We start from the raw sequence: 13101 nt of genomic DNA, 5'->3' as shown, positions 1-13101 counted from the left end.
GTTTATTAGTACTGAAGGTAGCCAATCAGGCCGTTATGCGTGCAAATTCAGGCCACTCTCCAGACACAATTACTGTTACTTGTTCTCACAGCGTAGGTGGCAGCGCCCGGGTTCCATCCTTACTACCGTCCCATGACCCATTTTTGTACACCTCTCTTGATCGATTTTAGGAAATCAAACCAAGGACACGTTTGGCGACGACGTGTCTGGCGGGCCGCTTTAATTTGCGCTCGCAACGGACTGATTGGCTAACTACGATGCTAATTAACCCGAAAACGCAACAATCGAATGATTTTCTTAACAACTATTTCTCAGCACAATCTACCATGTAACACCCTTACAAGCTCTTCAGACTGTTTCTGACCACACTGTATGGAGTTATTCCATCAAGAAGGGACAGGAGAATCAGCTAACGTGAATATTAATTCCGGGTTTGTTCCCGAGGCGAGTGTGCACAGAAAACAGCCTGAAAGGTGAAATTAGCGGAAAAAAGTCGCCAAGACCTAGCAGCCTGTCGTCATAGAGCAATTCCTTTACAACATGTTATAAAAGGAATCACTTACGCTGTTCACAAAAGTTATCGTGTTAGATGCTTTAATATGAAGAGAGAGAAAAATACAAGCGACTGGTAACAATTACTACGTAAGAAGGAGGTGTTTTCTTCTTTACTTTCGGTAACATTTTTGTTAATGACGAAAAGTAGAAATACTTTTGATTCCAATCGAACGTGCTTTGATTTGTCCTGTTTTTTAACGAAGTCACGTCATGACTAAACTGTACCTGATAAACAGAACAGAGGACAAATATGGACTCAGTCCCAAAGACTCTACTGAATTAGGCTATTAGCTAGGGAAAAGGAATATAGAAATCTGTTTTTCGTTGACCTGTGTAATGTTTGTAGCTCATTGTGGCTATGTGCAGACGACTAATTTGTATAGACGGAAGTCTCGTATCTATTAATTTCATCCAAGTACAGAAGACGGTACTGCAATAGAAGTAAATAGTGGTATGCTTCAACGTAAGTAAATGTAATGAAGCATGAGAAAATATGTGTAAATACACGACATCGTTTCGCAGTGTTTTGTGATGGACGACGATACAAATGTAGCAGATGCCAGAAAGAGATTTATCAGATACATCCTAAGTGTAATTTAGCCCTGAAAGTGGTCGCTAACAAATCTATCTCTTCATCCTGTGACGTCCCAACATTCCTCTGGTTAAACAACTTGTCCATGTGGTCAATTACCAAAGGATTTCGGAAGCAAGCCCATCGGTTCCAGATACTGCCGAATCGAAATGGGGAAACATGTGCAACTCATTACTGTGAATGGCAACAACAGTCACTCAACTAGGACAATATATTTGATATATTATTATTAATGAATAAAAGGCTTAAAGCTGGTAGTGATCTTTCACGGAAATAAATATTTACGGTGACTGGATTATTTAGTTGCTTGAAATGAACCTGCATAATTTTGAAATAGTACAGTCGCCAATCCAACTGGACAAACGTCACTACAAAATTAGTTGGTTACAGCAGTGACGTAGGTAATATGTAGCTGTATGTAAAACTCGGTTACATAATTCTGTAACATGCAGTACAATAAAACACAGTGTGTGACAATGGAACTATCTTGAACACGGCAAAACATAGAGGCCACAGCACACTAACACTTACCTTTATAAATTCTTTTACATGCATTAAGCACAACATAAAAATAAACCTTTCAATCCACTGAAACTCACCAAGAAAGATTTTGTTGTTGTTGTTGTTGTTGTGGTCTTCAGTCCTGAGACTAGTTTGATGCAGCTCTCCATGCTACTCTATCCTATGCAAGCATCTTCGTCTCCCAGTACTTACTGCAACCAACATCCTTCTGAATCCGCTTAGTGTATCCATCTCTTGGCCTCCCTCTACAATTTTTTCCCTCCACGCTGCCCTACAATGCTAAATTGGTTATCCCTTGATGCCTCAGAACATGTCCTACCAACTGGTCCCTTCTTCTTGTCAAGTTGTGCCACATATTTCTCTTCTCCCCAATTCTATTCAATACCTCCTCATTAGTTATGTGATTTACCCACCAAATCTTCAGTATTCTTCTGTAGCACCACATTTAGAAAGCTTCTATTCTCTTCTTGTCCAAACTATTTATCGTCCATGTTTCGCTTCCATACATGGCTACACTTCATACAAATACTTTCAGAAACGACTTCCTGACACTTAAATCTATGCACGATGTTAACAAATTTCTCTTCTTCAGAAACGCTTTCCTTGCCATTGCCAGTCTACATTTTATGTCCTCTCTACTTCGACCATCATCATTGATTATGCTACCCAAATAGCAAAACTCCTTTACTACTTTAAGTGTCTCATTTCCTAATCTAATTCCCTCGGCATCACCCGACTTAATTCGACTACATTCCATTATCCTCGTTTTGCTTTTGTTGATGTTCATCTTATATCCTCCTTTTAAGACACTGTCCATTCCGTTCAACTGCTCTTCCAAGTCCTTTGCTGTCTCTGACAGAATTACAATGTCATCGGCGAACCTCAAAGATTTTATTTCTTCCCCATGGACTTTAATACCTACTCCGATTTTTTCTTTTGTTTCCTTTACTGCTTGCTCAATATACAGATTGAATAACATCGAGGAGAGGCTACAACCCTGTCTCACTGCCTTCCCAAACACTGCTTCTCTTGAATGCCCCTCGACTCTTATAACTGCGGTGTGGCCGTGCGGTTCTAGGCAATTCAGTCTGGAAGCGCGTGAGCGCTACGGTCGCAGGTTCGAATCTTGCCTCGGGAGTGGATGTGTGTGATGTCCTTAAGTTAGTTAGGCTTAAGTAGTTCTAAGTCTAGGGGACTGATGGCCACAGATGTTAAGTCCCATAGAGCGCAGAGCCATTTTTTTCTTATAACTGACATTTGGTTTCTGCACAAATTGTAAATAGCCTTTCGCTCCCTGTATTTTACCCCTGCCACCTTTAGAATTTGAAAGACAGTATTCCAGTCAACATTGAAAGATAAACTTTTGGAAACAACGCTGAAATACGGCCATAATTCAGGACACAGAACGAAATGCAAATTTCTTACGTTGTTTAACTTTCTGAATGGCAATATTATAATTAAATTAAATGATCACTTATCAAACAAAATGATACGAGGTTGAAGGTTGTTATTACTCAAACTGACTGTTAGTTAATTTAGATTTACTCATGAATTTCTCAAAGGGATTGAGGAATTTGGTATAATTCTCTGACTTCTGTTAGTGTTTTAAGGTAACAATATAATCTATCACACACAATCTGCACTGACACAAAAGACTGTATTAAAGAAAACTACTATTTTCCAAAGAGTCACTTGAAAATGTAGATTAAATTGCTTATTACTTTAAGCATTACTCTTATACCTTTTAATGTCTTAATCTGTGGAGAGGTTTATAAGCACCAACCAAGGTCCATTACTATTTCACATCTGCTCTTTGCGACACCCTAATAATATTGTGTAATTGCGTTAACTAATATCTGAGTTTTGGCCTTTGCGCACAGCGACCCACGAGCGCAAGTCTTGCGAGAGAAACGCATTTTGTTAACTCTCGTCTTCCATGTATGAGCCCAATCGACGGCTCAAACCTTCTGTTAATGTTAAGTCCAATGGCCGGATCCCGACTCTACAATCAGCGGGCCCATCCTCACATGGCACTTTCCAAAGTCGTTGTTAGAAAGACGTATCAGTTCCAACCTTTACAGCTTTCTTTGTCCTATGATTACAGCAGTTACGTATTAACTTTATAAGCTTTGATTGGTTCAGATGCTTCAAATCGCTCTGAGCACTATGGGACTTAGCATCTGAGGTCATCTGTCCCCTAGAACTTAGAACTACTTAAACCAAACTAACCTAAGGACATGACACACATCCATGTCAGAGGCAGGATTCGAACCTGCGACCGTAGCAGTCGCGCGGTTCCGGACTGAAGAGCCTAGAATCGCTTGACCACCGCGGGCGGCTATAAGCATTGAATTTTTTTTATTAACGCGTATCCAGAATGCACAAAAAACAGTCTAACTTTGTTGCTTTATTCACTGGTGTGAAAAACGTAAGACGAAAGTAACTTATACGCGATATATTACAGCCGATTGATATAGCTCGATTAAATTGGTACCAGACATAGAAAGAGCTGCTACAGTTCAGTACAGAATGTAACTGGAAGAAATACACAACGAGACGAACAAAAATTATACTTTTATCCAATGACAATAATAACAATGAAGCCGCGATTCTATGATGGCTCCCTGAACTTTGCAAACAGGAAGACAGGTTCTTAACAAGGTGTGTGCTCACCATGGACGACAGTGCTTTCTGTGCAGTGTATTGCCATGCTGGTCGTAAGGTTAGCAAGGATTTCCTGTAGCAGAGCGCTCTATTTCTCCACAAGTGCGGTTGAGAACAGGTAAATGGTTGTTGATGCGTGTGGACGTGTTGCAATAAGTCTCCCTAACGCATGCCACATGTGCTCAATAGGATTTAAGTCGGGGGAACAGGCAGGCCACTACATTACCAGAATATCCTCTCGTTCCAAGAGTACTCAAATGGTTCAAATGGCTCTGGGCACTATGGGACTTAACATCCGAGGTCATCAGTCCCCTAGACTTAGAACTACTTAAACCTAACTAACCGAAATAGATCACACACATCCATGCCCGAGGCAGGATTCGAACCAGCGACAGTAGCGGCAGTGCGATTCCGGACTGAAGTGCCTAGAAACGCTCGGCCACAGCGGCTGGCTAAGAGTACTCCATCTAGGCTGTTCGATATGGTGGCGCACTGTCATCCATAAAAATGAAGCCAGGGCCGAATGCACCTCTGAAAAGATAACAATAACGTTGGCTGTGAGTGTTCAATGATTTGTAGGTCAGTACGTGCCTGCCACATTTTGGCTCCCCATACCGTAACACCTGGACCATCGAAGCGATCATATTGGACAATGCTGTAAGTGCCCTCACGTAGAGGGGGTAGGAGGGGGAGGGGGGGGGGGGGGTAGTGAACACGTAATGCATCCAGAAATTCTGTGGAAGAAGATCGTTTTAGTGTTCCAGGTGTTATGGTGTGGGGAGGCGTAGAGACGCATCGGCGAACTGACTTCCAAATTTCTGAACATACTGCACTCACCAGTGGACGCTATTGAGACATTTCACTGTTTCCCCACGAGCTTCTTTCAGTGGTGCATTCGACCCAACAACATTCATCACAGAAGGACTCAATAAACACCGAAGGGGGACACCATAAGGAAGGCCCTGAGTGGTGTGGAGAGCTATATTCTCCAAAAAATTTCGGTACCAGTAAAGAAACGGTTTGCTTTCTCAGAAAAACACAGATGTGTATAGAGAAGAGCTGACAGTCTTTGTTTTGAATGGAACGATAATAGTCGATGATGGGTAAGTGATTTTGAGACACTAAGTGGTGTACGTAACACAGTGTACCGTGAATTGTGGATTGCAGGTGTTAATGCAGTTACATTAAACCAGAGTATTTTGTTGTTGTTGTAATGATCAGCATACTCACAGAATAAACACCCCTGCCAAGCTTCTTATTGTATAGAAATAATTTAATTGCCTGCCTGTAACAATGGCGTCAGTAACAGCGTTTTACGCGTTTTTTGTTGTGAAACTTTCCGGCCGCTGAACAAGGACTTGAGCGCGGAATCTTGCTTTTCGCGAGCAAGTCTCTCGCTGGCTGTGAGTTATCCAGGTACTATCTACGACACGTCCTCATAACTCTGCTTCCGCCAGTACCTCATTCTACATTCCAAACTTCACAGAAGTCTTTCTGCTCACCTTGCTGTAATAAAAGTGGAACACAGGTACTGGCGGAAGAGAAGATCTATGTGCGAGTTGTGATGCGTGCAGGGGAAGCTCAGGTGGTAAGAGCTTACTCATGTAAGACCGAGTTCCAGGTTCGACTGCCCGTCCAGCACACATTTTTAATCCGCCAGGTAGTTTCTGTCAGAGACAGCAAAGGACTTGGAAGAGCAGTTGAACGGAATGGACAGTGTCTTGAAAGGAGGATATAAGATGAATATCAACAAAAGCAAAACGAGGATAATGGAATGTAGTCGAATGAAGTCGGTTGATTCTGAGGGAATTGGATTAGGAAATGAGACACTTAAAGTAGTAAAGGAGTTTTGCTATTTGGGGAACAAAATTACTGATGATGGTCGAAGTAGAGAGGACATGAAATGTAGACTGGCAATGGCAAGAAAATCGTTTCTGAAGAAGAGAAATTTGTTAACATCGAGTAAAGATTTAAGTGTCAGGAAGTCGTTTCTGAAAGTATTTGTATGGAGTGTAGCCATGTATGAAAGTGAAACATGGACGATAAAAAGCTCGGACAAGAAGAGAATAGGAGCTTTGGAAATGTGGTGCTACAAAAGAATGCTTAAGATTAGATGGGTGGATGACATCACTACTGAGGAGGTATTGAATAGAATTGGGGAGATGAGTAATTTGTGGCACAACTTGACTAGAAGAAGGGATCGGTTGGTAGGGCATATTCTGAGGCATCAATGTGTAACCTCCCCCTCACTTATCGACATTAATGACTGTAAAAAGTAAACCGCGTGTACCTAATGGAAATTTGGGAAAAGCAATCGTCACCGAAGTAAATCTGTCAGTAAAAAGGGAGAAAGGGTTACATCCAAAAGAAAGGAAAAATGCAAATGAAGCTGGTGGAAATTAATTTTGAAAAGGGGTTAACTTAATAAAGAAAGTAAATGTACGGTCGTTACGTTAACAATTAACTGGCGTTAATTAGATATTTGAGATTTTGGGAAAATTACGGTCGCCAGTCCTATGGACAACTACTATAATAACTGAAAAAGAAAGATTATTGCAGATATAATTAACACCAGGAACGTGGCAACTGAAGGTTGACATGTGTTGTGTGAAAAGTGAATGTTTGTCATAAGTAATAAATTTCGCTACACTCTGACTTAATTTAGCAAAAGAATTAATGAAACTGGAAAATTGAAAGTTAATTTAGTGACTGAAATTAATAGTGAGCTTTGTTTCTGAAGCACTACGAAATTCAGTAAAATAAGCTTAGTCTTGGGCTACCTCAATAATCATCTCAAAAGCTACTTGAATCTACGCAATTTAGAAATAAGAGATTTAACTTTGAACTTGAATTAAATGATTCTAAACAATTAACAATAGTAAAATTTAGTACATACCAAGCTCAGCTGCAGTCAAGGGTAAGCTAAAATATGGTAACAAAACTCGCACTCTTAATTCGTGCTTGTGTAATCTAAATATTGTAGCCAGCTATGAAAACCTTGACTGAACTTTGAAATTAAAGCAGTGAAATCGAATGATATTACTTTAATGCTGGCGTTTGAATTTCAACGACACTCGGGTTCATTCCGGAAAAGGAAGGGACCCTGACTGGTAATACAGCTGGGACAATGAGCAACAAAGGTTCATGCTAAGTTGCTGTAATTTTGTGAGGCAAATGGAACAATTTTAAAAGCTGAGGTCTGCCATACAGTTCTAAAACTCTACGTGCTTCCAGTCTTCCTTGTTGGTTGATAGAAGGTTTGAAGCCGTCGATCGAGGAGGTGGCGACAATCACTCATTGTCGTCCGTCACCATTGCAGAAGCTGGATGTTGGCGCGCCTTCTTCTCGACACGGTCTCCAGCCGAAACGGGCTCTTGATGTGTGCCAGCTAACTCTTCCCGTCCGCGACACCATGTCAGAAACTATCATAGATAGTCGAGCGCAATTACATGCTGCCCCAAAAGCGCGGCAACTCGCGGGAGCGTCACACAACACACCTGCTCCACTGCCCTACTCCAGCCAGACTCTGCTTTGCCCGCGCTCCACGCGGCAGAGTTAACACTACCAAAGATCCTAAACACTTTGGTTCTCCACACGACCTATCGATGTAATCATTCGAGAGCATAGTTCTCCCTAGGCCAGGCCCAGCGTAAAAATACAAATAATATTTACAAAACAAATCAATTAGACATCGATATAAATGCATAAAAATATATATACAAATTGTAAAACAATCACAATACACAAAGACACAGAAATGTCATATCTTCAGGTAACAAAATAAGGAAGAAATTTATAGTACAATAGATGGAAATAGGAGGATATGTAATTCCAGCATTACAAAGGGATCGCCAGTTTAGTATTGGAGGGCAGTGTGAAGGGTAAAAGTCGTAGAGGGAGACCAAGAGGCGAATACACTAAGCATATTCAGAAGCATGTAGGCTGCAGTAAGTACTGGGAGATGAAGCAGGTTGCACTGGAATAGAGTAGCATGGAGAGCTGCATCAAACCAGTCTCAAGACTGAAGACCACAACAACAACAACAACAGGTAGTTTCGAAATGGCGCACGTGTCTTTGCAGACTGACAGTTTCTTTCCGGCTTTTCTGTTCCTTTCTCCATGACTGGAGTTTTAGTCCTGACGTCAAGCACTCCAAATAAGCGCGATACACTAATAGTTTTCTCTGCTTTATGTCTACAGGCCAACATCAGGGGCGCCCTGCTAATGCTACAACAGCCGTCGATAACGACGGGCTTCATGCTCGACTACTGCATCGGCCCCTTCGTGTCGTACACTACGCTAGCGGCCATAGGGCTGGCTGTGCCTCTCCTGTTTATGGTGACCTTCTTCTGGGTGCCAGAGTCGCCCTACTACCTGCTGGCCAAGGGCAGGGATGAAGACGCCGAAAGCTCCCTCCGGCGGCTGCGAGACGACGACAGTGATATCTCTTCTGAGCTTCAGAGGATGAAGGTACACGCTTTACACAATCTGTACTAACTGCATCTCCAACGTAATCTTTCTCGAACCTTGCAAGACACTGTGGCTACAATTGTCATCTTAAACGTGCGTAGTTTTGCTTACCAGTCTTCAGATTCATCCTCTCCCCCCTTTTCCAGATTCCTTAATATCTCTCCCTTATTTTCTGTAGGTCATGCATATAAATCAAAATCACACATAAGACATAAAAAGTATATTTTTACAAGAGAAAAAGACTACGAAATTGCCTTACCTCAGGTAGTGATTTAGAATAAAAAATTAGTGTCACTAAATATCCAATACTGGCCATTAAAATTGCTACACCACGTAGATGACGTGCTACAGAGGCGACATTTAACCCACAAGAAGCAGATGCTGTGATATGCAAATGATTAGCTTTTCAGAGCATTCACACAAGGTTGGCGCCGGTGCCTACACCTACAACGTGCTGACATGACGAAAGTTTCCAACCGATTTCTCATACAGAAACAGCAGTTGACAGGCGTTGCCTGGTGTAACGTTGTTGTCATACCTCGTGTAAGGAAGAGAAATGCGTACCATCACGTTTCCGACTTTGATAAAGGTCGGATTGTAGCCTGTCGCGATTGCGGTTTATCGTATCGCGACATTGCTGCTCGCGTTGGTCGAGATGCAATGATTGTTAGCAGAATATGGAATCGGTGGTTTCAAAAGGGTAATATGGAACGCCGTGCTAGATCACAACGGCCTCTTATCACTAGCAGTCGAGGTGACAGGCATCTTATCCGCATGGCTGTAACGGATCGTGCAGCCACGTCTCGATTCCTCAATCAACAGATGGGGACGTTTGCAAGACAACAATCATTTGCACGAACAGTTCGACGACGTTTGCAGCAACATGGATTATCAGCTCGGAGACTATGGCTGCGGGTACCCTTGACGCTGCATCACAGACAGGAGCGCCTGCGATGGTGTACTCAACGATGAACTTAGGTGCACGAATGGCAAAACGTTTTGTTTTCGGATGAATCCAGGTTCTGTTTACAGCATCATGATGGTGACATCCGTGTTTGGCGACATCGCGGTGAACGCACATTTCAAGCGTGTATTCGTCATCGCAATACTGGCGTATCACCAGGCATGATGGTATGGGGTGCCCTTGGTTACACGTCTCGGTCACCTCTTGTTCGCATTAACGGCACTTTGAACAGTGGACGTTACATTTCAGACGTGTTACGACCAGTGGCTCTACCCTTCTTTCGATCCCTGCGAAACCTTACATTTCAGCGGGATAATGCACGAATGCATGTTGCAGGTCCTGTACGGGCCTTTCTGGATACAGAAAATGTTCGACTGCTGCCCTGGTCAGCACATTCTCCAGATCTCTCACCAATTAAGAACGTCTGGTCAATGGTGAACGAGCAATTGGCTCGTCACAATACGCCAGTCACTACTCTTGATGAACTGTGGTATCGTGTTGAAGCTGCATGGGCTGCTGTACCTGTACACACCATCCAAGCTCTGTTTGACCCAATGCCCAGGCGTATCAAAGCCGTTATTACTGCCAGAGGTGGTGGTTCTGGGTACTGATTTCTCAGGATCTATATACCCAAATTGCTTGAAAATGTAATCACATGTCAGTTCTAAAATTATATATCAGTCCAATGAATACCCGTTTATCATCTGCATTTCTTCTTGGTGTAGCAATTTTAATAGCCAATAGTGTATAAATCCAGAGAAGTGAAGCATGGTAAACCCGAAAGCTGTAAAAGAAATATGGAATGTTCGGAAATTTCCTTTACAAGTTTCTAAATGTTCTAGAGGGGACTGACCACGTACTGCACAGGAACCCATGTCCGGAAATCTACCGTTTCCGCTGTAGAGACGTTTGAAAACATGTTTGCTCCGTAGGTATGCAATAGGACTGTCACGGTGGGTGGTGGTTACGTCAACTCGTTTCCTGTTAAAAATATTTTTTACTCACTCCCCTCTACAAGTCCTGGAAGTTTGTAGCGGGACTTTTTGAATGCCCTATATTTCAAATAAGCTTTCCCAAACAGAAACAAAGAATGAAATGAAGACACTCTAATATCCTACCACTTCAGCGATATGGAGAAGGACTCGAATAACGCCGATAATATTTATACAGCTCCAATGTTTAAATGTTTGTGAACTGTTGAGGTTATCGGTCCCTAGACTTACACACTACTTAAACTAACTTATGCTAAGAACAACACACACATCTATGCCGAGGGAGGACTCAAACCTCCGTGACATGTGTCCTTAAACCACGCGGCCACTTCGCGCGGCATTTATACAGCTCACACCCCCTCAACTCACGGCTGGGGGTCGCATTAAACACTGACCTCTATCCGCCGCGAAACTGAATGTCGCTTGCTGGCGTTGGGGATTCAGGACGCGTTGAGGAAAGCATATAGTCGGATCAGAGAACGGGAATCGTTCTATGGACGGCACGGGCTACAAATGGGAAAATACAAGGCCTCTGATCGAATGCGGCAGAGGGCCCCCTCTACAAGCCTTTTCTATTGGGGCTCCCAACCTCACATGTCAGACTCACCGCGTCTAACTTTTGTGACCAGACCTTCAAGTCACTGCTGAAGATGGTATCTCGACAGCCAGAGCAGTACAAGCGGCAGTGCCGCAGGGGTTTATCCTTGGACCCCTTCTGCACTCCCTGTATGCCCCCACGTCCCAAAGACAGAGAGGTTATTGTTGGCACGACACCTCGTTCTACGCTCGCTCTGTGAGAACTGACATCGTACATCGCCGATTGCAGAAGGCATGCGCCGTTCTGGAGGCATGGGCCACCAAGTGGCGCCTGAAGCGTGAAGCCACGAAACCAGGCCTAAGTGTTCCGGAGCGCACCGCTCAATGAAAGTTATTACGACCCTTACATGTTGCCACGTTGACCCCAACGACACAGTCAGTTACGACTGCAGTGGACACGCCATAATTGATATTAGACCATGCGTCAATGGGAACGTGCCGTCCGGTCGGATTAATCACTTTTATTGTTGCACCAGGTCGATGGTTGTATTTCGACACGCCTTCATCAAGGCGAGCGGGTGTTCGAAATAAGCAACAAGCCACTGACGCAAGGCTGTGGGTATGCATTTGGGGGTAACCATCTATTCTTTCACAGGACCTGTGGTAGTAATCAAAGCACCTGTTCTTGCTAATGTCTACGTCGAAGGCGATGGCATCTTCCAACAGGATAAGTGTCTGTGTCACATGGCCAGAATATTACTATAGTGGTTGGAAGAATATTATAGCGAACTCATGTCGATGTCCTGGCCACCAAATTCGCCTGATCTGAAGCAGATGGAACACATATGGGGCACTATTCAGAGGTAGCTTCTCGACCGCAAACCACCGGCTCGTAATGTACGTGTGTTGCATGACCTGTGCGTAGACATCTGGTGCCACATACCTCCAGAACACAACCAAGGATTCGTTAAACCCATGACACATACTTTCGTTGCAGCAATGCATTCCAAATGAGGACCAGCGCGCTCTTAACCAGGTGGTCATAATGGTTTGGGTCTAGAGGGTAGTTTTCTACAGGGAATGTATGTCCAGTAACGCACCGGCTGAAGTTTTGGCCCGGTCACACTTCTCCTCATATATCGAATGTTACCATATGTTTGATGTACTTAGCTCGTGGCTCCTGAAGAAGAGCTGCAACCTTTCCAGTAGTTGGAGGGGCGAACTGTCTGGGTGACACACTGAACTAGTCTTGTAACACCAGCCAAAACAGCCTCGCTGTGCTCATACTGTGAATGGCTAAAAGCAAGGTGAAACTACAGCTGATATTTTTATCCCCCGAGGGCATTCAACCCTGTTATATGGATTTATGATGATGGTATCCTCTTGGGTAAAATATTCCGGAGATAAAATGGTCCCCCATTCGAATCTCAGGATGGTGACTACTCAGGAGTCTGTCATCATCAGCAAACACAAAAACTGGCGTTCTGCTGGTAGGAGCGTGGCGTGCTGGATCTCTTAGTCGGTAAGATAGGTTGGAGAATTTAAAAAAAGAAACGCATAGGTTAAAGTTAGGTATAGTGGGAATTAGTGAAGTGCTCTGATAGGAAGAAGAGAACTTCTGGTTGGCTGAGTACATGACTATAAACACAAAATGGAATGCAGATATTGCAGGAGTAAGCCTTATCATGAAAAAATAGGAAGTCTGGTAAGCTAATATGAACAGGGTACGAAATGATTATCATTGTCAAAATAAAAACAAAGCCAATATCAGCCATAGTATAAGTGATAAACAGGCTGAAAGAACG

The 13101-nt window shown here is 43.2% G+C and overlaps 1 protein-coding gene across 1 annotated transcript in view; it reads left to right on the top strand.

Moving 5' to 3' along the window:
- The window catches only part of LOC126355709 (facilitated trehalose transporter Tret1-like), a 63031-nt gene that overhangs the window by 9127 nt on the left and 40803 nt on the right, over positions 1-13101 (top strand). Inside the window, exon 3 of the mRNA XM_050006076.1 lies at positions 8534-8803. Coding sequence (XP_049862033.1) covers positions 8534-8803 — 270 coding nt within the window. The remainder of the gene's footprint in view (positions 1-8533; positions 8804-13101) is intronic.

Source organism: Schistocerca gregaria, chromosome 3 (genome assembly GCF_023897955.1).
Source record: "Schistocerca gregaria isolate iqSchGreg1 chromosome 3, iqSchGreg1.2, whole genome shotgun sequence".
In the NCBI taxonomy this organism is placed as follows: Eukaryota; Metazoa; Arthropoda; class Insecta; order Orthoptera; family Acrididae; genus Schistocerca; species Schistocerca gregaria.
This window is presented reverse-complemented; position numbering and strand designations above follow the sequence as displayed.